The 27,203-nt window shown below is 40.3% G+C and overlaps 1 protein-coding gene across 3 annotated transcripts; it reads right to left on the reverse strand.

Annotated features, from left to right (window-relative positions):
• Window positions 1-393: 393 nt before the first annotated feature.
• ZBTB21 (zinc finger and BTB domain containing 21) lies at window positions 394-27,203 on the reverse strand. Of its 3 annotated transcripts, XM_081326579.1 has the most exons (3): window positions 25,165-27,203; window positions 19,043-19,156; window positions 394-10,109 (listed from the first exon to the last, which is right to left on the reverse strand). In XM_081326579.1, the coding sequence occupies exon 3, from the start codon at window positions 10,095-10,097 to the stop codon at window positions 6,918-6,920; it is 3,180 nt and encodes a 1,059-aa protein (XP_081182705.1). In that variant the 5' UTR covers window positions 10,098-10,109; window positions 19,043-19,156; window positions 25,165-27,203; the 3' UTR covers window positions 394-6,917. The 3 variants fall into 3 exon arrangements, with proteins under 3 accessions (XP_081182705.1, XP_081182707.1, XP_081182706.1); XM_081326581.1 differs by lacking the exon at window positions 19,043-19,156; XM_081326580.1 differs by lacking the exons at window positions 19,043-19,156; window positions 25,165-27,203 and adding an exon at window positions 17,121-17,162.

Here is a 27,203-nt window from a genome sequence, read left to right on the forward strand (position 1 = left end):
TACACCGGCAAATGCCTGCTCGAAGGAAGCTCGAATCTGAAATCTCTGCCCCTTGCACAATATATTGAATGTTATTGCTTGAGAGAGAGAGAGAGGGGGGGGGACAATACTATCAACAACACTGTGTAACATTGTATTTGATCTTGCCCATCTTTTACTGTTCTGGAACATGTTTTCTCATTTAAGAGCTGTATTTTAATATTTTATTTCATAATTAAAAATTTAAAATATGTTAATATTTTAATTCATAATTTCAGAATTTGTTTCGCCAATTAGTTTAATTAATTTTAGAATTTACATCATCTATATGGTATGTTAACTCCATGGTAGAGTAACTCATGAGTGATGATGATATAAGAACCTGATCTGTAGACAGTCACACTTAAATAACAAGGACTTTATTTTGTTATTAAGAACTAGAATATCGCCATTATATTTAATATGAGACAGAATGACTCTAGAGAACAAGTTTATTTTACTCCAAATTTTTTTCATAAAGAACTATATAATTAAAACATACAGTAGAAAAGTAATACAAAGCAGCAACATTACATTAAAAGAATTTGAAACTAGGAATTTTCAATTCTAAAAAAGTTAGATTTCTACTTTAAAAGTAACAGATAGTAAACTAATGTATAATGTATACAAGATATACATAATTATAACAACAGCTTTCAGATTTATCTTATATATCTTTAGTTTAAAACCAGAAAAACTCAAAATAGAATTTAAATTATATTCCTGGTTATTTATTGGACATGATTACATGCTTTTCTAATGCCATCCCCAAAATTAGACAGCAATACCATAAAAAATTAGGCCTTTTGTCATTTTTTTAAAAAAATCTATTTCTTTCAAGCCTTTTAAATTTCACCTATTGGCTATACAGAATCACTTTACAGACACTCAGAATGAAACTGTTGTGTATGTAATCATCTAAGGGCAATGAAGAAGAAAATACTATTTAAAAAAAACCTCATCAGAAATACAAACTTCATGCATTCCACACAATTCATATATAAGAACTATCAAAAATCTGGAAATTTTAATATCTCGATAGCTTACCATGCAAGTGCTAAAACTGTAATTAGGGTAATATTTGGATCTACTGAATTCAATGGCTTTTTAAAAAAAATAAAAATAAAGACTATAATCAGCCTTGGAAAGTTGAATTTTAGATATCTTTTTCAGTATATGAAGTGTTAATAAATTTAGGACCTTATGGAATGCTCATCTTCCTCTATTACTGGGAAACATAAGCTAACCCAGCTGTCCAATTAATAATGACACCACCACCCCATTGCATTTGTGGTCAGCAATATATTTGGTTTTAATACTGATTAGATAATTGCCATTGCAGGAGAAATAAAATTAATGTGCTTTAATTGTATCCAGCATTCAGGCAATAAAATGTAAACAGCGTTCTTTAACACAACAAGCACAAGCCAAAAGATTAAGGCTAAATTAATTTTAGTGAAGGATTAATAATTGACTATTAATTTAAGGTCATATTGACTATGGCACCTTCTAAAGGACCTGGTTTGGTATGTTTTGTAATTTCAAAGTTCAATTTAATTACATTTGACTGCAGAACAACCACTAACATCTCCCGCATCTATTTCTGTCTACATACAATCCAAGAGGTACATCATTCAAGGAAAGCGCAACAGGATCTTATGATGAAATCCTAATAATTCAAAGGGTGTGATGTAGTTCACAATCAAAAATACTTGGCTAAGTTTTGACAATATTGGCGGGTAGGATTTATTAGGTTTTGCCAAACTCAATGGCTGTTTGGTTTTATGAGGATTGCTGGATATATTCAGCTATTTTACAGTACCAGAGGCAAAAGTTCTTTCTCCTATAAAAGGTGAACATTGCTGCCATAATTGGGAAAGATGGGAGAAGCAGATACACCTTTAGAAAAATGGGATATGATTTTCAATAAAGAGTTATTGGAAGATGATAAAAATCTACCTTCCACTAAATCAAATGCTACTCAGAGTATCCAGTATCCCAATTAAATAACTGAGGACATGTTTCTGAACCTCTTGGGCTACTGTTATTCATTCCACTTTATAAAAACAGAGTTTCTATTAAATCTGCAGACACAATGGGGAGGGCGGGAAAGCATATTTTGGCAGTGTTGATAGCTAGACATTCAATAGTTGGAGGTTTTCTAACCGAAGCCCTACTAAGATAAAATATAGATTAAAAGAAATGGGAATTCTAATCTATAAAAGTCAACCTGAGTTGTGTTCCTGGTGTAAGTATGGTTCAGAAGTGTTGTGCATATTTTGAAAGAAATCAAGGTAAATGCTGTGGTAATGGGAATGATGAGTAAAGCTTGCGTATAGAAAGTGAGACATCATCAGACCTGGTTCACACATCCCCCCTATATAGGAGTAGCAACAGTTACCTTCAAGCACCTGGTAACGAACTCTGAAAAAAATCTATTAATATCCAACTCCAAAGAGAAAGAGGCAAAAGCAGCATATATTTGTTGTAATGCAATAGATGGGAAAAGAGGCTGACTGGCTCTCTGGTTCATGTTAAGTTTTCTATGCAGGCACTATAATGGGATGAGAGTAGAAATGCTGAACTGAGGAAATATTCGGCGAGAATCTTTTACGTATAGCAATAGCACTTTGACTTACATACCGCTTCATTGTGCTTTACAGCCCTCTCTAAGTGGTTTACAGAGTCAGCATATTGCCACCAACAATCTGGGTCCTCATTTTACCAATCTTGGAAGAATGGAAGGCTGAGTCAACCTTGAGCTGGTGAGATTCGAACTGCCGAACTGCTGGCAATCGGCAGTCAGCAGAATTAGCCTGCAGTACTGCATCCAAACCATTGTGTCACCAGGTATGCAGTGTTTTGCCAAAAAAAAAAAAGCAATGGCTCCATTCATGTTTAAACAAGCAGAAGAATGTAAATTCACTTTTTTTAAATGATCAAGAATTCATTTATTCTGAAGTTAAAAATAAATGTCATTGTTCAAAGGCTGTGCATGAACCTTGTTCTAAAGATATTAGCTTTTTATACATTCATTTACATTTTCAAAATAAGAATAAAGTACATAGTTTAGTTTTGGAATAACAAAATAATTTATTTGTAAATGTTGCTGCTAAGTTATTGCTTTTTCCTTATAACTTGAGGAAATTGAAGCCAGATGTTCCCCCACTTTTTAAAAAAAGACTACACAAAAGCATGCTCAAAACTGTAATTCTGACTACAATTACTTCTAAATCTCTTTAATAATGTAAAGATTACTTCTGAATAAATCTTTCTGAAAGAAGAGCCTTATTAATCTTCATAGGGTTCACAACTTGAGGGCCCAATTACAAATAGTGTCTGATAGCCTTGTATGCAGACCCCCAAATTACTGTATTCAAATACTTTTGCTAAATTGTAATTCTTTATCTGACAGCAAGGCAAAAAGAAATTGATTTGTATGAAAATAGTAAAAATAAATGCCTGAATAATAATTTCAACACATTTAATTTAAATATAAATCTAGGTTTTTTTCTCCAGACCTCATAACTTTCATGGAATATAGCTTCCATCATGCCACTGAAAAGTCAAGAATGGCCTTTGGTTGAGAAAAAAATGCGTGTCCATCACACTAGAGTTAGGATTCACAAAAGATTTCTTCTCGGAATACACTATTCACTAAAGAATAATTATCTTGGGGAGAATATGGTGGCCAGGTGGATATAATCATATAGTTTTCTTGCAATAGCATGTGTTTTGCAAATGCCTTTCTCTGAGCCACTCACTAAAAAATCACATTGTAGCCTAGTATGGTGAGAGAATGTAGTCATATGATCTTGGGAACTTAGTTGAGTAAACTGTGGTTCATTTAACCATGGATAACATATCATGCAAATTTAGCTAGACTTCTCAATCATCAGCATAGACAAGTGATTTTCAATAAAGCCCAGGCACAAAAAAACATCAACAGCAACAATGTAGTGCTTCAAGCAACTATTGATGTCCAGAAATATCCTCCTATTCCCACAATAAAATATGATTTGTCCAGAAGTTGGATGCAAAGGCCTCAATGTTTGCTATACACCTACTAGTATCTTGGCCACATTCACTCCCCAGTAAACCTTGGCCTTGCAAAAATAAGTTCTGCTGATCATGTCAATAAATAGTAGTTTCTTGCCATGCCCTTGATTCTCAATAGGCCTCACCTTTTCCATTAAGCATAGTACTGTGCTAGTTTCATGTGAATCCTATTTTTGCCCTTCTTACCTTGTTTACTAATATTTGGATCATGGACTTTCAAGAACTTACCACGCTTGATCAAAAAGTGATTTGACAACCCATATTTTCTACAGCAATTCTTGATTAGCAGACTATACAGCTGTTCTCTGGAAAATAATTTTTTTAAAAAACTCCAATAAACATTATATGGCGCTCACATGTATTTTACAGATCTTTTTTAACTTTAAAAATATTGGAATTTTAAGTTGCTGTAATAGCTTGACTGACAATGACATTTTCTTTACTGCTCATATTTCATTAGATTCTGGTATTAGTGCCCTGTTTTTTCTTCTTCTAGAAACTCAACTGGTTTCCCTTTATGTTTTTAAATAGCATAAATGAATCTGGCTCTAGCTCCAAACACATTTCTTATATCAGAATCTAAAATGTCAATTGATGCATCAGAGCTTAGAAGGCAGAACTGCAGGCTAACTCACTGCTCACTACAGGAGTTCGATTCTGAGTGGCTCAAGGTTGCCTCAGCCTTCCATCCTTCCAAGGCCAGTAAAATGAGGAGCCAGATTGTTGGCAGCAATATGCTGACTCTGTAAACCGCTTAGAGAGTGCTGCAAAGCACTATGAAGTGGTATATAAGTCTAAGTGCTATTGCTATTTACTGTACATCATTTTACATTCTTATCATTCATTCCAATATATGGTCACTAGATCAAGCTTAAAATAAATCAGGGTTAAATGTGAATTTTTGAGCAGGAAATAGAATTCCAATTACTTGGCAGACATCTGTATTAATTATTCTACTTGGTCATATATGGATGCTACAACTCATCATCCCACTGTATCAGTCCATTGTAATTGTAGGGCTACTGATATACAGTATGAAGCTTGTCTACTACAATGGTTGTGTTATATCAAAAGAAGAAATCAATGAACAAGAATCCTTATGTACCGGTATGTAGGATGTTGCATTACAACAGATGAATACACATGGATGTTTTGGAAAGTTGTTTATAGATGCTGCAACTGTACATGTGAGTGCAGATGTCTATGTAATAAATAAATAAATAAAACATGTATTAAAATGAACTGCTTGAAAAATTCCTAACCCAAACTATGATTTAATTTGCCTCTAGATGCACTGGTCCTATTTGGTGGGGAATTATGAAAGTTGAAGAACACCATATTTAGAAACTCTATTTTAAATATCACTGAATTTAAACAGGCATTTTGGCCAAGGAAAATCAGTGGGCTTAAATCTGCATTAGATTATGGCTCAATATTTTAATTACTTTAATCTTAAATGAACAAAATAAAAAGGTGCTGAAAGTAGGATACTACTGGATAGAAAAGTTCATTGTGGATTTTCATTTTTGAAATACATTGCTTTTTGGTGTTGCATTTCCTCCTGCACTTTCACCTAAACATAGTTAATATAAGTTTTCTATTCATTTTTCATTTATACATACATAATTATTTACATTTGAACTTTTTTTCCAAACAGTTTTTTGCAGCTTTGGCCAGGCTCACTATTACTCACTAATGGAAATGAATTTTCTCATTTTTAAAATGTTCATATGCATGCTTTTCACTATAATGAATCATAAGCACCAGGATGGATCAGAAGTAAAGAAGAACTTAGATTCTGATATCTATTAAATGCTATTTCATATAAAAAATGAAATAGTTTGCATTGGAATATCAGTTTGCTGCTTCTTCTTACATTAATTCCACGTATTAAAATATAAGGCTATGAGCCTCTGAGGATCAGATAAGCACTGTATCTTATTTCAACACTAACAATCTTTTTTAAGGCAGCCAGAGAAAGATTCGCACCTACTGTACAGGTAGTTCATTTAATTACTGTTCAGAATTACAACGGTACCTAAAAAAGTGACTTATGACCGTTTTTCACCCTTCTGATGCTTGGCAAGTGACTCATATTTAGGACGGTTGCCGTGTCCTGAGGTCCACGTGATCACCTTTTGCAACCTTCTGACAAATGAAGTCAATGGGGAAGCCAGATTCACTTAACAACTGTGGCAATAAAGGTCATAAAGTGGGACAAAATATATTGCTAACCTTTGATTACATCTTATGCAATATCCATTCAGAAAATTCCAGTAATGAAATTATTCCAAGATAAGCAACCTTTTCAGTAAGGGTCAAGTTGATTCAATTGAGGTTTTATTCATTATTGCTAATGTTCAACAGGATCACGGCCAACACAGCAAAACACTCAATCCGCTTCTTCCCTTAACATCAAATGAACGACTAATATATGGAGCTCATGAGTTATTCTCTGTAAAAACAACTAGCATGAACTTTTCCTGTACTCTAAATACTTAAGTCATTGATTCTTTTTACATGTATCCATGTTTACCAGTATAACATCATGAGAAATATATACTCAGATTTAATGAATGCAATTATTCTATATCTAGGAAATCTGAAATCACAATATCAAAAAGTTTGCACAATTTTCCCTAGTAAGGATAAATTTAACCTTCATTTCTATATCCAAAACACAGCATCACAAATTTCAAGTTTAATTTTGAGAGGTTTTTTTTTTACCCTTTGCATGTGTATGCTATATATATCTACTTTCAGTGATACAATTTCAGAAACATCACAGAAATTAAACAGATATTTGAAACTTTCTATAGGCACTCTTTTAAAAGTTTTCTTTAATTGTGTGTCTGTTCATGGCTCCAAAGACTAAATGCAGTTTTGAATGTCCTATGGCAAAGTTTGCACATATACTGTCTTTTGAATGTGATAGCTGACAGCGGTGGAGCATGATAAAAAAGTGTGTCAGACTTCTGTGGAACAAATTTCTCACTACCTGAAGGGGTTTCTGACAGGCTTGTAGGACTATCCGGTTCCAAAGGCTGTATTTTGGGAAGCGGAGGGGGTGGAGGCAAAGGTGGTGGTGAAGGAGAATTGGCAGAAGAACACACCTCAGGTTCTTTCCGCAAAGGCTCTTCCGAAGCTTGTGCCATATGGGACTGGAAATGACTCCACAGGCGGAAATTGGTTCGGAAAGCCTTATTACACACATGGCAAATAAAGGGTTTGACTGAGCATAAAAGCTCCTGGTGACGCTCTAGCTGCTTGTGTACGGTGAAAATTTTCCCACACTTTTCACAGGGCCACAAACCAGTCTCCTTATTAGCAATGCTCTCCTTTGGTTCCCGGCTGCTTTCAGAGATCTCCTCTTCTACATCATCCACAGGTTCTTCTTTGATCTGAACTTTCAGCTGCTTGGAAACACTAAGATCTTCAGGGAGGCACGAGGAATCTTCTGAATCGAAATTGATTTGCTCTGAGGAATCACTAAATACACCATCTTCTTTAGCTGCCACAAAGCTGCCGATTTTGTTAGGCTCTGCTTGATAATGTGGCCTCGGAGCATGACTTACTTCACCATTGTGCTCCAGAACTGGTAAAGAAAAGTTCTCCGTTGGAGCCATGGTATTTTGATTGTGCACCTCAACTTGATGACGCCAAATGCTGAAGGAGGATTTAAAAGTTCGCATACACTCCAAGCAAGTGAGCTTCTTGTATTCACATGTGACTTCATGGCCAAACTTCAGTTCGGGAGAAGAAAACAAAAGACTGCAGTAAGCACAAACTGTTGCTTTCCGGCACAGCCGCTCATGATTTCCTTGTTCAGTAAGAGAGGAAAGCTTAGCATTACAAATACGACACTGATAAACTTTTTTGTTTTCCACTGGGTTTTCACTGCAACTATCTTCTTTTGGTTTAATAGGAGTTTTATTTCCTCCAACCAGTTTTTCTCCTGGATGCATTTTTATATGCTGTTTAAACTGTGACAGGAAGCGATATGCTTTCCCACAGTAGGTACAAATGTAAGCTCCTCTATTTCTTGACCTCAGATTCCTTTTGATTACGTGTTGAGCTTGTGAACTAACTTGTCCCTGAAACCCTGGTTTTCCACGTCTTAATTTAACAATCAAAGCCTTTTTAATTTCCCGTTCTCTTACAATATCAATTAATTTCCTCTGGAATTTTTCATCTAAGACAGCATGGGAGCTAGAAGCAGGTGAGGGGTTCTTTACAATTCCATGTTGTGTCTGGCAGTGGGTCCAAACTTTGAAGTTTGTGTGAAATCTCTTATGGCAAATATCACAAGCATATGGTTTCTCTGGATTATGGTACATATTGACATGACGATGTAGGCCTGCTGTTGATCTGAAAATCTTAAGACAGTGTTTGCACTTAAATTTTTTGTTAGGCTTTGTTTCTTCCAGTTCACCACTTTCATCTCTGCTGACATCTGAATCTGGGAAATCAACAAAAGGCATAGGATTCAAATTCTCTTCAAAATTGTCCTCTGACTCAGGGGAAACATGTTGGTCTACCTTCATTTTTTTGAGTGGTAGCCTTCTGTCTGCTTGAAATCTTCTTTTAGCTGGAAGTCTGTTGAGCTCACTGTGGTCATCTTCTGCTTTAAAAGAGTTAGTGAGTTCCCTGTGGTCATCTTCAGTCTTAAAGGAGTCACTTTTGCTGACAGATGATAAAGGATCTCCCACTGTAATTCTTATAATTTCAGATGGATCTGAAAGTGGACTGCTAGGTTCAGTTTTAATCTGTAATTCTTGAGAATTCATGTCCCTGTCTGTTGACTGAGAAGCACTGAAGGATCTAAGACGATGTGGATGCATTATTTGTGTCTTATCGTCAGCAGCTGCTATTACTGAAGAATCTTTCATGGGCGACTTTTGTGATATTACATTCAACATTATTCCTTGTGCATTGTTCCCTACTAAAGACCCTTGAGAAAGCTTTAAATCAATAGAAGGTGAAGATATAGGAACTTGACTATCCATTGACAATGACCTTCGCAGAAGACTTTTTACAAGTGGTCCACTCCTGTCGGTACTTTGGCTTTCAGGACCAGCTATCCTAGATGGGATTACTAATCCTAATTTTGAATAGTATAGTAAATTCCTGTCTTCACCTGGACTAGTTCCTTTGTCTCTTTCATTCAGCAAAAATGTGGATTCTGATGAACTGCGTACAGATTCAATGGGTGGACAAACCTGTTTCAAGGATATTTCCTCTGCCTTTCCTGTTAATAGTTGATCACTTTCTCCTAGTTCATCAGCTGCCAGTTCTTTCTCTACGAAAGACTTCTGTGGTGATACTGCATTTCTTTTCATTCTATTTTGATCATCCATTGTAACTGAAGATTCAAGGGACTTGGAGTATCTTAAAGAACAATCTTTCAACCATCTCTTTTCATTTAATGACCGGCTATGTTGAAATTCTGTTGACTGCTGTGGCCACTTAGTTTTGGTGGCAACTGATGACAAAAAATTAGAACTATGGCTTATATCGTGGAAGGTTTGACCAGCATTTTCCCCCTGGGTTTCATTTTTGCTCTGACAAACAATGACACTTCTTTTCTGGGAGCCACTTTCATCATCTTCTTGGAATAGTATTTTCTTGATAGGACATGTGGGCAAAGGAACTTGAGGACTTCTAGATACAATGTTAGTAAGAAAGGAAATTCCAAGACTGTAGCCTACTTCTTGCACACCGGCCAGACTGCTTTTCTCAACAAACAAAGATGATGAATAAATGTAGTTTAATACATTGTCAAAGGTATCTGGTTCACAGAAATCAAGTTGAAATACTGACTGAGACTCATTTTCTTTCTTAGTGAATAGAGATTGGAAGTATTCACTGCTGGCAGCTAGAACATTTTTGTGAGCTCGAAATTTTTGATCTCCTACTATGAGAACAACATCACAAAGTTGTCCTTTCAGACGTTGCTCATTTAAAGCACTTAAAAGAGAAATAGCATGTGCAGGATTTATATAATGCAAGAGTCCATCCATGATTAGGTTTATCTGAAAGACAAAAAAGACAAACTTACATTCACCAAATAATTTAGATGGAATAAAAATAAGTCAAAGGAGCATTTTAAAAATAATATCTCCAAAGCATAATATGGCCTTAATATGTTTTGTTTAGGTTTTTAACATGTGCAACATTCTGTATCAATTAAATCAACATGGTATATATAGATATATATATGTAAAATGTACTACAGTGTTCAACCAGCCTAGTGCACAATCAAGGAGAAAAAGTCCACTTTGATTTTACCTGCATATATAATTTAAATATTTACCAAACAAAACAAAAAAGTTTTAGCTTTCCACTACACCTCTGTTAAACCTAACAAAAACAAAGACTGAATTGAAAGTAAATCTGGTTAAATGTTTAAAGGCTTCTTTTATTTATTTATTTATTTATTTATTTATTTATTTATTTATTTATTTATTTATTTATTTATTTATTTATTTATTTTGGGACTTATATGCCGCCCTATCTCCCAAGGGACTCAGGGCGGCTTACAACAATAAAAACAACAATACAAAAATTAAAAAACGAATTAAATAACAGCCCCAAAATAAATTAACTACAATTAAAAATTAAAACATATTTAAAAACCCATCATCAATCCAGGTCAGCCTGATGGAAGAGAAAAGTTTTGAGGTTGCGGCGAAAGGACCGGAGGTCCGGGGCCATCCGAAGCTCAAGGGGAAGCTGGTTCTTTTGAATTCATATTTAATTCTAAATACAAAGGAGACAATCCCAGTTTAATAAAGTGACACAAGGGGTACTGTACACTCATGTGGGTTGAACTTGAACGAAGATAATTGTGCAAAGTTCCAAGTGAAATTTATATTAAGAATTAGTTATATATAATTTTGTCACAAGTATCATTGCGAACCAAGAACTACCTTAATCCAGATCTAACCAAATATGTTAGGAGAACTGAGATTCTTGCTCTTTCAACGTATACACTGAGATACATGTAAACAACTTTTCTAGTCATAAAAGTCAAAAATAAAATGGGTAATGGTTTAGAGCCCTATCCTGGAAGGGAAGCAGATATATGATCTGCAGTAATAAAACATATATGCAGGGCTGTCCAGGGTTGCCTCTGAGGGGTCCTTGGTGCTCTTTGAGGTTGCTTGTTTTCTTTTGCAAACGTTTCATTACCTTAACTAGCTAACATCATCAGTGCTTTTAAGGAGTGCTGTTTGCTGTCAGTTTATATTCTGATGTTTTGCCTGTTTGTGTGGATGGGGGTGGTCTCAGGGATTCTTTGGTTGGGCTGTTTACTAATGGCTCTTTGGCAGTTTCTTGATTGGGGTATTGCTTACTTGATTGTTGGTCTGAAGTTGACCTTAATCTATGCTCATCTGAGTGCCGATTACTGGTGGCGAATTATTGGGATATTTTTCTCTTTTGGGCTGGTTGATTGTCTCTTCTGCAGTCTACAGATGTTGTTAACGTCTATGTATCTATTGATGGCTGATTTAAGTGCCAGGCTTCTAGAAATTCCCTGGCATTTTTGGATTTGGCCTGGTCTAGGAACGTCACACTTTCCCAATTGAAACTATGGTTAAATCTGTCCATATGTTGTGAAATTAAAGAATTTTAATTTCATGCCCTTTGACTGCCAGTTGGTGCTCATGGATGCATTCTGCCAGTCTTCTGCCTGTTTGTCCTACACAGTGGTGGTTGCAGTCAAAAGACACAAAGCAGGATATACAGAAGGCCTTTCAGCATCGCATGCAATCCTCATGTAATCCATGTGCTCTGAAGCGATTATTGCTCATTTCTTTTTCACTGAGTCACTTTGACGCAAATAGTCAGCATGTCTGTTACATGCAAAACTTTCTATTAACCTTCCCCAACTTGGCATCCCTGATACCTTGATACCTGGGTGCCATCTTCTAGAAATCTCCAGCAAGATCAACTGTAAGAATTCTGGCATCATGGAATCTATACATCCATGGGCCAGATAGATTGAAGATGACTGCTTTAAAAGGTAAGAGAATATAGATATTGCAGGTCAGAGCCAATACATAATCTTTTATATAATTCACTGAAAATTAATCTAATATTTTATTCTTGACCTAGAAAGGGAAAAAAAATAGAAACTTCAATAACTTTCTCAAAAACTTAAAATAGTATTTTGCTCGAATACTTAAGAGGGCAAAAAGATTCTAAAATAATTTTGGGTCAATCTTAAAATTTAAAACATATTTAGTTGGAAATGTCACACAGCAGGAATATTCCTCTGTAACAGAGTGTTGGACCTAAGTCAAGTTCTGAAGGGTCCTTAATGCTCTCTAATGTAGTTTTTTTTCTTACAGACATTTCATTATCCAAACAAAGTAACATCCTCAGTACCAGTAAGGAGTGGGGTTCGCTCTCAGTTTATATTCTGGTGGCTTGCCTGTCAGTGTTGGTGGGGGTGGTCTTAGAGGTTCTTTGGTTGGGCTGTTTATTGTTGGCTTGTTTGGCAGTTCCTTGATTGGGGTGTTGTTTACTTGATAGTTTGTCTGATGTTAACCTTGGAGTTAATCTATGCTCACCTGGGTGCTATTTGCTGGTGGGGAGGTGTTTTGGTATTTTTGTTCCCTTTTGGGCTTGTTGATTGTCTCTTTTGCACAGTATATATTCTTTACGTCTACATGTCTCTTGTCAAGAGTGCCAGGCTTCTAGAAATGCCCTATCATTTTTGGATTTGACTTGGTCTAGGGTGGTCACAGTTTCCCAATTGAGACTATGGTTATGTCTCTTCATAGGTTATGAAGTTAACAAGTCTTCATCGTGTCTTCTAACTGCTACTGTGTTTCTCCGAAAATAAGACCTGGTCTTATATTTTTTTTGCCTCCAAAAGAGGCACTAGGTCTTCTTTTCGGGGAAGGTCTTACCTTAGGACTCTTGCATCCAGGCCTCCCACACCCTGATACCTGTTGCGCCGCGTGGCTCATCATGCTGATGCTGCCACTCGCTGCTCACAGCAGAAGGCCGAGTAGTGCTTCATCCTGGTGCCGCTGCTTGCAGCAGGAAACCTGACAGACCTTTGGGCCATTTCCGCTGCTTGCAGCAGGAAGCCATGCGGCGCTTCCAGCTGTTTCTGCTGCTAGCGGCAGGACGCCACACGGCTGTTTGGGCTGTTGCTGCCACTCATGGCAGGACCCCACACAGTGCTTTGGGTCATTGCCGCTTCTAGAGGAAGGAGGCTGTGTGGTGCTCCGGGCCGGTGGCAACGGCCCGAAGCACCCCACGGCATCCTACCATGAGCAACGGCAATGGCGTGAAGCACCATGTGGCCTCCTGCCATGAGCAGCGGAAACAGCCTGAAGCACTGTGCAGCCTCCTGCCGCAAGCAGCAGCACTGGAGTCACGGGCCATGCAGTGTGACAAATGTCAGGGAATGGGAGGCTCCTACCGGTAAGGTAAGCAGGCACGGGGCGCGGGGGGCAGCTGTACCCCCCACCCCCACCCTAGCTTGATTTTTAGGCGTGCACCTCACCCCAAAACTAGGGCTTATATTAGGCCCAACCCCCAAAATAAAGCTAGGTCTTACTTTCGGGGTAGGTCTTACTTTCAGGGAAACATGGTAGCTGGTGTTCATGCCAGTCTTATGTCTGTTTGTCCTATGCAGTGGCTGTTGCAATCATTATACTGTATGTTTATTTTTATTTTATTTATTTTATTGGATTTATATACCGCCCTTTCCCGAAGGACTCAGGGCGGTTACTTAAAACAGTGATACAAAAATTAAAAACAATTAAATTTAATCCCTGAGAATAAAACCCCAATTAAAACTAAAAACTCTCAGCCTGGGCCGGGGAGCTCGAAGAGCCAGGTCTTCAAGTCCCGGCGAAATGAACGAAGGTCGGGGGCAGTCCTAAGTTCCACGGGCAGCTGGTTCCAGAGAGCAGGTGCACCCACAGAGAAGGCCCTCCCCCTGGGTGTTACCCGCCGGCAATCTTTAACCGGCGGAACCCTGAGAAGGCCCTCCCTGTGAGAGCGCACTGGACGAAGGGAACTTGATGCCGGCAGCAGGTGTTCCCTCAGATATCCCGGACCCAAGCCATTAAGGGCTTTATAGGTCATCACCAGCACCTTGAATCTCACCCGGAGGGCAACCGGAAGCCAATGCAGCTTGCAAAGGAGAGGTGTTACATGGGAGTGTCGGGAAACCCCCATCACAACTCGCGCGGCCGCATTCTGCACCAGCTGAAGCCTCCAAGTGGTCCTCAAGGGCAGCCCCATGTAGACAGCATTGCAGTAGTCTAAGCGGGAGGTCACAAGCGCATGAGTGATTGTGCGTAGAGCATCTCGGTCCAGGTAGGGTCGCAACTGGCACACCAGGCGAACCTGGGCAAAAGCCCCCCATGTCACGGCTCATATGTGATCTTCAAAATTGAGCCGTGAATCCAGGAGGACGCCCAAGTTGCGAGCCCTATCTACGGGGGGTAACACCTCACCCCCCATCGTTAAAGATGGAATAGTCTGGTTAACCCAAGATGCCAATATGCACAGACACTCAGTCTTGGCAGGATTGAGACGAAGCCTGTTTCTCCCCATCCAGACCCGGACCGCCTCCAGGCAACGGGACATCACGGCGAGGGCATCACTGGGTTGGTTCGGGGTGGAGAGAAAAAGTTGGGTATCATCAGTGTACTGATGATACCCTACCCCGAAACCACGAATGATCTCACCCAGCGGCTTCATGTAGATGTTGAACAGGAGGGGAGAGAGAACCGACCCCTGAGAGACTCCACAAACAAGAGGCCTCGGGGCGGATCTCTGCCCTCCCGTCAACACTGACTGCGAGCGGCCCAGGAGATAGGAGAACCACCGTAAAACGGTGCCTCCCACTCCCAACCCCGAGACGCCGCAGTAGGATACCATGGTCGATGGTATCAAAAGCCGCTGAGAGATCTAATAGGACTAGGACAGAGGAACAACCCCTGTCCCGAGCTCGCCAGAGATCATTCACCAGTGCGACCAATGCCGTCTCCGTGCTGTGCCCGGGCCTGAAGCCTGATTGGTACGGGTCCAGATAATCAGTTTTCTCCAGGAACAGAGGAAGCTGATGCGCCACCACACTCTCAACAACCACACTCTCTCGCACAAAAAGCAAAGGTTGGAGACCAGACGATAGTTATTTAAAACAGCCGGGTCCAGGGCAGGCTTCTTGAGGAGGGGGCTCACCACCGCCTCCTTGCGGGCGGCGGGGAAGATACCCTTCTTCAAGGAAGCAGTTATTACTGCCTGCAACCAGCCTCGTGTCTCCTCCCGGGCCGCATAAACCAGCCAGGAGGGGCACGGGTCCAACAAACAGGTGGTGGAGCTCAGCTTCCTCATCATCCTGTCCACATCATCAAGGGAAACAGGATCAAACTCAGTCCAGATAGCATGCTCAAGACCGTCCGATTCCTCCACGTCAGACTCTGCCCAGTCAGAGTCCAAACCGGCCCGGATCTGAGCGATTTTGTCCGTCAGATGATGACTAAATTCCTCGGCCCGCCCCTGCAAGGGCTCCTTTCTCACCTCCTGATTAAGGAGGGAGTGAGTCACCCTAAACAGGGCGGCCGGGCGATTATCTGCGGACGCGATGAGGGCAGCGAAGTAATTAGCCCTCGCCGTCCTCATCGCAGCAAGATAAGACCTTATAAAGGTTCTTAGCTGCAATCAGTCAGATTTGGAACGGCTGGACCTCCAACCGCTCTCTAGACCCCGTCTCTGACGCTTCATCTCCCGGAGCTCCTCAGAAAACCATGGAGCCCAACGGGATCTGCGCCGGGTCAGAGGTCGCAAGGGTACAACACAGTTGAGTGCCTCAGTAGCCGCCTTTTCCCAGGCATCAACCAAGGCATCAACTGGGCTGTGAGTGAGGGTGATGGGTATAGACCCAAGCGCCATCTGGAACCGTTCACGGTCCATTAGGCGCCTGGGGCGGAACCATCTGGTCTGTTCCGCAGCCCAGCGGCGGGGGGTGGCATAAAGGAAGACCAGCCGTAGGAGATGATGGTCGGACCATGACAGGGGAACAACGGCCGGTGAACCCCTTCCCAAATCATCCAACCATTGTCCAGACAGGAACACCAGGTCGAGTGTGGCCCCCCACATGAGTCGGGCCTTGAATTACCTGGGTCAGGTCCATGGCTGTCATGGAAGCCATGAACTCCCGGGCTAACTCTGACGACCCTCCCAGGGAAGGCAGGTTGAAGTCACCCAGCACTATAAGCCTGGGGAACTCCACCGCCAACACTGAGAGGGTGTCGAGCAGCTCGGGCAGAGCTGTTGCCACACAGCTGGGCACCAGGTATGTGAGCAACAAGCCCATCTGAGCCCAAAGGCCACATCTCAGGAGGAGGGACTCACTCCCGCCAATCTGGACAATGGTGGTCTCCCACGGACATAAGGTCTCCCTAATAACCACCGCCACCCCACCACTCCTACCCTGAGCCCGTGGCTGGTGTAGCACTCAGAAACCTGGGGGGTATAATTCGGTCAGAGGGACCCCTCCCTCCGAGCCCAACCAGGTTTCCGTAATGCATGCCAGATCCACGTGTTCCTCCTCGATCAGGTCACGAACGAGGGGAGCCTTATTAACAACGGATCTGGCATTAAGATAAACCAGCCTGAGCTCAGGGGCCTGATCACCCTCACCCCCGGACAAAAGGGTGCTAACCGGAGGGTCGGAGCTTGTAGCTAACTCCTGTTTTTTCTTCTGGAGCTACTGGGTCTTTTGGTTTACTTAGTATATTTTGAAGGGCTTTAGTTGGCTTAGGTGCTATGCTGATTCCATGAGGTTGCAGTAGTCTGTTGGAGGTTTCTGAGATGTTCTTGATGTATGGCAGTGTTACTCTTTTTCGAGCTTGTGTTGGTTGTTCTATATAGGATTGAGTAGTCAGGCACTTTTTGATAAAGTTGCCTCGATATCCATTTTGTTGGAATATGTTGCATAGATACTGTTTCCTTTTTCTGCTGTTCGGGTTGCTGCAGTGAGTTTGTGCTCATCTAAATAAAGTTCTTACACAGCTTCCCTTGTGGGAGGTTGGGTTGTTATTTTGGTAGTGGAGCACTTGGTTGGTGTGGGTAGTTTTTCTGTACACTTGTGTTTCCAGTTTGCCATTGTGGTCACTGCTGATCAGGATGTCCAGCAAGGGTAGCAATTTGTTGTTTTCTTCTTCTGTGGTAAACTTGATTCCTTTGAACATATTGTTAATAGTTCTGTGGATATTATCTATAATTAGTCTTTTTTATTATGGTAAAGGTGTCATCTACATATGTGATCCATATTTTCAGTTGTATTTGTGGAAGTGCTATAGCTTCTAGATGTTACATAATGACCTCTGCTACAAGCAGAATTAAGAAGAAATTTCCTGGCAGAACAGTTAATCAGTGGAACAACCTGCCTCTAGAAGCTGTGAATGCTCCAACACTGGAAGTTTTTAAGAAAAGATTGGACAACCATTTGTCTGAAATGGTATAGGATTTTCTGCCTGAGCAGGAGGTTAGATTAGAAGACTTTCAAGGTCCCTTCCAACTATTCTATTCTATTCTATTCTATTCTATTCTATTCTATTCTATTCTATTCTATTCTATTCTATTCTATTCTATTCTATTCTATTCCCTATTCCTCATTCCATTCTTCCTAAAAGTGGTGATCCCATAGGTGTCCCTTTAACTTGTTGGTAAATTTGTCCATCAAATTGGACAAAACTTAGGCAGAGATTTATCAGATCCATAATCCTGGGTGTTCCAATCTCCGTCTAATTTGGTTAAATCAACTGTGCTGTGGAACAATGTAGTCATAGATTCTTTGGCTAATTCCGAATCTATGGACGTGAACAGGGCTGTGACATCAAATGAGACCATGATTTCGACCTTATCTATAGTCATGTCTCTGAAGGCACTGTAGCAGAGAGTTGATGGAATGTTTGCTCCCTCTTCCGAGGTGCCCAAGCTTTTTTGTTAATTCTTTTGTGATATTGTAGATAGGGGTCTCCAGTCATGATACAATTGAATGGAAAGGTATGTCAGGCTTGTGTATTTGGGGTCATCTGTAGAAGTGTGGGAGGATGGATCTACTGCTTCTCGTCTGTCACTGTTTCTCTTTGGTAATTTGGCTTTTTTTACTGAGGTCATTGATAGTACTCTTGATCCAATTGTCTAGTTTTTGTGTTGCATTAATGTTCACTGGGATGTAAGTTTCTTTGTGTTCTAGTAGTTCTGCTTTTTGTAGATATTGTGATCTAAGCTCCTGGAAAGATCACCAGAGACTTAATTCTGTTTTTTGTGCCTTCTTTGCTGTAAAATACAGAAACTTCATTTTGTATCAAAAGTAAAAATACTGTCACTCTATCTGGATAACGATCTGGTACAGCCCTTCAAACAACATTCTTCTGCTAGTCACTGGCTGAAATGCTTAGATGGGATCCAACATAATTATTTATATTTAATATCTTATTTTCTGCCTTTCATTGTAATTGCTTAGTTGATTCATGAGATCTTTTTTATTGGATATACAGAGCATATTTATTTGCAATATGTAAGGAGTACAGAACAATTTATGCAAATGCATTTGACCTGATATAATACTAGCAACAGGTTTAGCATTATATGAATGTAATAGCAAGCATCCTTCCTATTTCCTCTCTTGTCTTTTGTAGCCATGAGAAAGCCCCAAGTCTCTATTTTCTGCTGCAAATTTGTTAGAATCCTCTTCTCCATTTTCAGATGTAATGGGGAGTCTAAACAGTTTAAAACAGTCTCCCCTTCACAATTGTGCAGAAGAGAAAAGTGGAACTAGGCTCTTTGCTCTTTTTTCTAGTAATGCTCAAAGATGGTTCATTCTTACATCTGCAAGAGATCTCATTCTTTAACAACTGAAATACCAAAGAAAATCAAGAAATTTAATCCTAAATCCATACTACTAAAAATAAATAGAACGTACCAGAAAAGCTTTTTTCCACTTCTTGAAAACACTTCAAAACAAGAAAAATCTTAGATTCAGGACTGCATTTATTCCTTAATTGGCAATGATTCTGAAGTCTTTATGTCATCTAGTCTGTTATGGGGAAAAAAGAAATTATGTCTATTGTAAAACAAAATTAACACCCAGAATGTTATAAGGAGCAATTTCTGCTCCTTGGACATGTAAGAATAACCACACTAAAATGGTTTTCTTGAAGACTTATCTTTTCAGAATGCAATTTAAGTAGGAAACAATCTGTTTGGGAAACAATTCAAAGTAATTGGTTATAACTTCTAACTCTTTAAAGCAATGGGACTAGATTCATTCTCAGATGTGAGTCTGATTGTATTTCAAGAATCTTCAAAGAAAACCTCTCCCTTGTACATTACATTTCTGAGGCCAGGGGCTGCTTCTAGATTTTGGAATTCTTGGTTAAAGAAGCCAAACTAATTCAAAATTTGATGTTCTTTTTGCAAAAAAAATTATGTTCTTGGTCAGACAAGCTTTTGGACTTAAGTAACAACAGTTTGGTCCAAACAAATGTGAATTGATAACTGCTAGTTACTGCTTAATATATCAAACATCTTAACTTATTTTATTTCATGTTTTGATTGTATTTTCCTATGATTTAATTACATTAGCAATCCCCTGCCCTCAACTCCTGCTATGGTACCTGATCATGGCAGGGTATCTGTGTGTTCCTGGGAGGGAGGAACATGAGCAAAGAAAGCCAGGAGTGCATGCCAAGTGCATGTGTATGTGTGTACACGTGTATAGTCCTTTAATGAAAGTCATCTCACATGTCCAGCTAAAGCAAGAAGGCTTCTATATTGGGCATCAGTGATATAAGAAAATGCTGGAGGCAAATGGCCATTGTAGTGATAATGACAAAGGCATCAATTAACACTGAGCAGGAAATGGCAATTTGATCTACTCTAATATTTTACCAAAAAATCCATAGAATATAAAATGCAAAATGACTGACAATTAAATTTATGTCAGATGAAACTGACTTGATGGCACATGACCAATAAAAACACAAAAACTGAACACAATAGGTAATAAAAAGCAGAATACTGTACAGATTTTATTACGAAATTATAGTCAGCTTTTTGATGCACGGTAACAGCCATCTGGATACAACGGCAAAACAAACCCTAGTCGTGTGTTAGATATTCTGAGTGTTCACTAAAAGACCATTACAAATAATTCAGCCACCTGTTACAAATAAGTTTTTTTTTTATTCACAAGTTCAGCATGGAAACCTAGACACAAATGGTTGTATGCGCTTAGACTTTCGCTTGACAGACAGCTGAGCTAAATCAGCAATTGTCTATGTCATTTAAACAACCTCTGAGGATTCGGTGAACTTGTTTATGAATCCCAGAACAGAACTACCCTGGTTGGATTCACTTCCAACTACGGCCCCTAATGTTTGAGCCAGCCAGGTATGGGAATTCCCACTCAAATCTTGCCTCTGTACTTCTAAAAGAAACAATTTTGAGTTCATTACTACCGCGAGGCACACGGCTCTGTCCAACATAGTTTCCTTGTCAACCTTGGAACTCTTTCTTATTTGCTAATCCCTCCTCAACTTTCCTTTGGGACTAGCTAAATATAATAGGTAGTTGTTCAGGTCTTCTAAAAATAAAATATAAGAGCTCTCAAAATTTTAATATTGGAAGAGAAATTTAAAACTGAATATGCTGCAGTGGAAATTTACTAGGTGAATGGAGAAGATGAGAACCAGGAAAGGAGAGCACAAAGAAAGGATGTTAAGTGAAACACGTAGGCAAAAATTAGCTGGGTCTTAAGAGTGGGAAAGAAGACAAGCTATCAATACATCTGTGAGAGAAGATAACTAGCAAAACAGGAAAGGACCTATTTTTTCCTATTTTTTTTCATTAAAAAGGGGGCCAGGCAACTGAGCATGTGCAATTAGTTGATTAATATTAACTGACACACCTTGCATAAATTATCTCTTAATTTTAATGTACATGGGATGTATGATTTAGTATGTAGCAGGAAATATGTAGGAGGCGGTCGGAAAGTGTGTAACCTTATAGTACCTCAGCCAATGGGGAAAGAGGAGGGATGTGCGGCCGGGGCCAGGGATGTATAAAAATGGGAATATTTTGGGTTGAAACTTTGGAGAGAACCAAGCTTTGATAACTTCTCTCGCCGCTTATTGCAATAAACAAAACAAAAGGCCTTCACTGTGTCTTGGCTGGTTATTGGTCAGGCGAGCTTGTCTCTCTCTGGTGATGAAGCAAAGTGGCCAGGAGCACATAACATTATCCAAAATATCTGGACTTTTTTGTTTGCTTGTGGCTCAGTGGGTTAGGACGCTGAGCTTGTCGATCAGAAGGTCGGCAGTTTGGCGGGTCGAATCCCGAGTGTTGCGTATCAGAGTGAGCGCCTGTTACTCGTCCCAGCTTCTGCCAACCTAGCAGTCCAAAAGCACGTAAAAATGCAAGTAGAAAAATAGGGACCACTACGGTGGGAAGGTAACAGCGTTCCGTGCGCCTTTGGCCACATGACCACGGCCACATGACCACGGAAGAGGTCCTCGGACAAGCGCTGGCTCTTCGGCTTTGAAACGGAGATGAGCACCAGCCCCTAGAGTCGGAAACAACTAGCACACCTGTGCAGGGGAACCTTTACCTTTAATGTATGTAACTAATGGTATCTTATGTTGTTTTCAAAATATTTTTAATATCATCTTAGCGCCACTGAGGCATTAAAAGTAGAATTGCTAACTGCAGTTGTAGGGTAGGATCATATTCGTAAATGCAAGGCAGGTTAGGAGGCAGTCGAGAGCTCCTTTAGCACAAGTTTGTAGTGGATCTTATTTTATTTATTTATTTATTTATTTATTTATTTATTTTGTTTTATATACCGCCCTTCTCCCGAAGGACTCGGGGCGGTGTACAGGGCAAGGTAAGTATACAGTAAAGTAATAGTAAAACAAATGAAACCCCGGAATCTATCAGGCCAGGCCTGCTTGCTGGAATAGGTAGGTCTTTAAGTCACGCCGGAAGGTGCGAAGGTCGGGGGCCATCCGGATTTTGGTTGGCAAGCAGTTCCAAAGGGTTGGCGCACCCACCGAGAAAGCTTTCCTCAGTTTGCTTTCCCTGCATAATGGGTTGCTGCTGGAGACCAGAAGAAAAATGTACATTGAGGGGGGGGGGGAAATATTTGATCCCCTGCTGGTTTTGTACATTTGCCCACTGATCAGTCTGTAATTTTAATGGTAGCTTTATTATAACAGTGAGAGACAGAATAACAAGAAAAAAAATCCAGAAAAATGCATTTCAAAAAAATTATAAATTTATTTGCATTTGAATGAGTGAAATAAGTATTTGATCCCCTACCAATCAGCAAGATTTCTGGCTCCCAGGTGTCTTTTATACAGGTAATGAGCTGAGATTAGGAGCACTCTCTTAAAGGGAGTGCTGCTAATCTCAGCTTGTTACCTATATAAAAGACACCTGTCCACAGAAGCAATCAATCAATCAGATTCCAAACTCTCCACCATGGCCAAGACCAAAGAGCTGTCCAAGGATGTCAGGGACAAGACTGTAGACCTACACAAGGCTGGAATGGGCTACAAGACTATCGCCAAGCAGCTTGGTGGGAAGGTGACACCAGTTGGTGCGATTATTTGCAAATGGAAGAAATACAAAATAACTGTCAATCTCCCTCAGTCTGGGGCTCCATGCAAGATCTCACTTTGTGGAGTTTCAATGATCATGCGAACGGTGAGGAATCAGCCCAGAACTACACGGGAGGATCTTGTCAATGATCTCAAGGCAGCTGGAACCATAGTCACCAAGAAAACAATTGGTAACACACTACGTCGAGAAGGATTGAAATCCTGCAGCCCACAAGGTCCCCCTGCTCAAGAAAGCACATGTACAGGCCTTTTTGAAGTTTGCTAATGAAAATCTGAATGATTTAGAGGAGAACTTGGTGAGTGTTGTGGTCAGATGAGACCAAAATTGAGCTCCTTGACATCAATTCAACTCGCCATGTTTGGAGGAGGAGGAATGCTGCCTATGACCCCCAAGAACACCATCTCCACCGTCAAACATGGAGGTGGAAAAATTATGCTTTGGGGTTTTTTTTCTGCTAGGGGGACAGGACATCTTCAGCACATCAAAGGGACGATGGATGGGGCCATGTACGGTCAAATCTTGTGTGAGAACCTCCTTCCCTCAGGGCATTGAAAATGGGTCGTGGATGGGTATTCCAGCATGGCAATGAGCCAAACACACAGCCAAGGCAACAAAGAAGTGGCTCAAGAAGAAGCACATTAAGGTCCTGGAGTGGCCTAGCCAGTCTCCAGATCTTAATCCCATAGAAAATCTATGGAGGGAGTTGAAGGTTCGAGCTGCTGTCGGCCTTGAAACCTTAATGACTTGGAGAGGATCTGCAAAGAGGAGTGGGACAAAATCCCTCCCGAGATATGTGCTAACCTGGTGGCCAACCACAAGAAATGTCTGACCTCTGTGATTGTCAACAGGGGTTTTGCTACCAAGTACTAAGTCATGTTTTGCAAAGGGGTCAAATACTTATTTCACTCATTAAAATGCAAATCGAATTTATAACGTTTTTGAAATGTGTTTTTCTGGATTTTTGTTGTTGTTATTCTGTCTGTTAAAATAAACCTACCATTAAAATTATAGACTGATCATTTCTTTGTCAGTGGGCAAACGTACAAAATCAGCAGGAGATCAAATATTTTTCCCCTCACTGTATGAGCTAAAAGTCTGCCAGTTAATTTGAACTGCAATACTCATGATGATCCCTGGACAGCAAGATCAGTGACAAGGGATTGTGAAAATTATAGTTGTAGATACATAGACAATTGCAGGCTTCCTATCCTTGGCCTACTGCGATACATGACTCTGCCTCTGTCCTCTTCAAATATGAACCTCTCCCCATACCTCTCTGCTCCCTCTCCTTCCCACTAATCACAACAGATTTTGTCTTCTTTGTGTTTTATCCAGTAGGCTTCTACAGAAACATATATTGGCTGATGATATAAATATGAAAATTTTTACACTTGGCTGCAACAAATCGGTCCTTATTAGTACTGACACTAGAAACATAATTAACCAATTATCACTCATGAAACTGAAAACCCTCTACCACAGATTGATTTGTACCATGAGGCAAACATACTTTTCAAAAGTCTTTAATGAAAGCAGTGCTTCTAGTCAAGTGTGGTTTCCCAGCAAACTGCAACGTGAAAAGTAGCCCATACAACAGATGCTCTTCTAAAAACGTATCAGGACATTATTCCTATAATTTTCAATTCTCACAGTACAAATTAAATATACCTTGAGAATATTAGTTAGGGAAGACGAGTTCAAAGGAAGTCCTGTATTTGTATAGGCTGCATCCCAAGGCCTCCCAATTTAAATGTTGGTATCTCTGGCTAAGACAACTTTCTCAAATTATAATGTCTTCCAGATATTTTGTTTTTTAAATTTCATAATTATTTATTTATGGTTGCATTGATAGGAACAAAAAGCAAAAAGCATTAATGAATCCTGAAACCTAAAAGACATTCAACACCCACCCTTCCTTTCCGCAGAGAACGAGCCTGGCCCAATTATGTCTTGCCCAAAATGACATCATATGATTCAAAGCCCATTACTGTACATTCATTTTCGCGCATGCTCATTCCGCTTAATTATACCCCACCCCAAACATTATTCCTAAACTAACCGCGTAGGAGGGTAACGCTATTGTATATGGGCAAAGCGCAGGCGCAACAGAGAAAAGAAAGCCTCCGTGAGCTAAAAATGGGCAACAGACATGCGCGCTAGGCAGCTAATAAAAGCAACGTGAATGTATGCCACAGGGCGAATGCGTCTATTAGGACGCACGCATGCGCCGTGAGGGGGTAAGAACTCGTTTTTTGTAACTGGCGCAGGCGCATACAGGGGCTTAAGACCGCAGCCCTACTCGGCAGGGGAAAATATACCTCAGAGTTACGTCAGGAAAAGACGCCTTTGTGCACGGGGAAACCCGAACCTTTGTCCAGGAGGAGTCCCACCTTAAAGGAGCAACAACTGGGGTCTCTTACTTACCTTCCGCGCATCCCCTCTCCTTCCCCCTTCGGCCGTCTCCTTTTACGATTCACCCGCGCGCGCCGCCGCCACCGCCGTGATTCCATCCATCTTGAATTTGACGTCATCCCACACCAGGGATGAAGTCATCGTTGGGAACGCTTGTCACGTGCGCATCTTTTCGATTGGTCGAGGTTAGCCGGATGGAGGAGGGAGAACGCGCCCGATCCTCAGACTGGGGGCGGGGGGGGGGAGGTGGTGGAAACGCGGGTTACGACGAAGAGCCCTGAGGGGAGACTCCCCTCCTCCGCGGTGGTTCCCTTTTTCTCCCCTTTGGGAAGCGCCGCCGGGCCGTGCTCGGCCCGAGACCACGAAGTGAATCGTGGGAGAGCCTCCCGTGAGATTGCGGGGCGAGCCGCTACCGTTGAGGCTGACAGAACCGGGGCAGGCAGTGCTTGGAAAGGCGGTCCCGGCTATCCGACGCTGAAGAACGCTTTGGAGAGGACGAAGCTTTTGTCGGACTAAGGTTGCAGAAGCCAGTTTTCAAGCACGCTGTTTTCGGCTCCAGGATGGCAGATGTCCCCGAAGGAGGCAGGCCGAGGAACTTCCAAGAACCAAGACTTCAAATTGGGGGGAGGGGGGAAGGCGAGAGTTTTATGGGGTTTTTTATTATTTGGTGACAGCCCTCGGCCTTTTCCGGAATGCTATTTTTTTTGTTTTAAAGTTTACAGCAGGGGTCTTCAAACTTGGCCCTTTTATGACTTGTGGACTTCAACTCCCAGAATTCCTCAGCCAGCTTTGCTGGCTGAGGAATTCTGGGAGTTGAAGTCCACAAGTCATAAAAGGGCCAAGTTTGAAGACCCCTGGTTTACAGGCTGTCTACATAAGCAGAATAAAACCGGTTAAGAACTAGGCAAGCTGTACGTGCCTAAAATAAAGTAGCTTCAACCTACCGTTGTCAAAACAGAAGTCCGCTTGAAAGGAAGCAGAGCTGCCGAATTTCGTATTTTGAGAAAGCCATGCTGCGGGTTGTTGGTTTTTTTTTCTACGATAAAGTAGCGATTGCCTTAATGACCTGATTCCCTTAGTAGTAATATCCCACCGGTATTAAGGTGTCTCTGTTTTTTTATACATAGATATTAAATCTATCCTTAACAGATGTATGTACAGTATCTATCCTTGAACTTTTATTTTATAAGCGTTCTTAACCAGCCACAGTATGTAGAACTTCTCAATAATTTTCTCATGACGCATTCTGCATGTAAGTTAAATAAAGCAATACCATACCGTTTGGGTGCATTTCTTCCCCAGTTTTAAATCATGCTTTAGATTTTGCTTCAATTTTTTTTGCCTTTGGGTCATCTCATTAATTCCTTAATGGGCAGATGAAGTGGTCTGATATACCCATGTTTAAAGGACTATTCATAATAGACTATGCAGCTAAAAGCCGTTGTAGAATCAATAAACCAGTCGTTTTGGAACCACCTTGCCATTTCCGTTTTACCAATGTGATCCGTTTTACCAATGTGATCTGAAGTGTTTTCTAAACATAAATTGTATATCTGACAGTTTTTGTTGCACATTCTGCAGCATCTGGATTGTAAAATCTTGATTTATGATATAAATACTAGTGTTTCATGGTTGAATTTTTTTTTAGTACAGCCCTTTTCTGGTAGTGGAGTATGAATTTATCTTTTCCAGTCCCTTGGCCACTCCTGTTTTCCATAATTGCTTACAAATGTCAAATGTCTATAAGTCATCTTGCAAGGTTTTAAATTGTTTGTTGGGCATTTTGCTTTTAACTATATTGAATATTCTTAGGCAAAAATTATTGTATTTTTATTCTGGTTTATAATTTAAAATTTAAGACATTCCAATTACAGTTACTAATGACACAATAACCTGATTTTAGTAGTGACTTAAAAGTATAATATAAGATACTCTAATGTGTAATGTCAGTTTCTTAAATTAATTTTACAATGACTGCAAATCTTGTTCCTTTTATTTTTTTCCTTGTTTTTCCTTTGATTGTATCTGTAAATCTAATAAATCAAAAAAAG

This window comes from Vipera berus, assembly GCF_964194415.1.
Source record: "Vipera berus genome assembly, chromosome: 4".
In the NCBI taxonomy this organism is placed as follows: domain Eukaryota; kingdom Metazoa; phylum Chordata; class Lepidosauria; order Squamata; family Viperidae; genus Vipera; species Vipera berus.

Coding starts and splice junctions, on each gene's coding strand:
- ZBTB21 (XM_081326581.1), bottom strand. CDS start 10,097: ATGGATGGACTCTTGCATTATATAAATCCTGCACATGCTATTTCTCTT.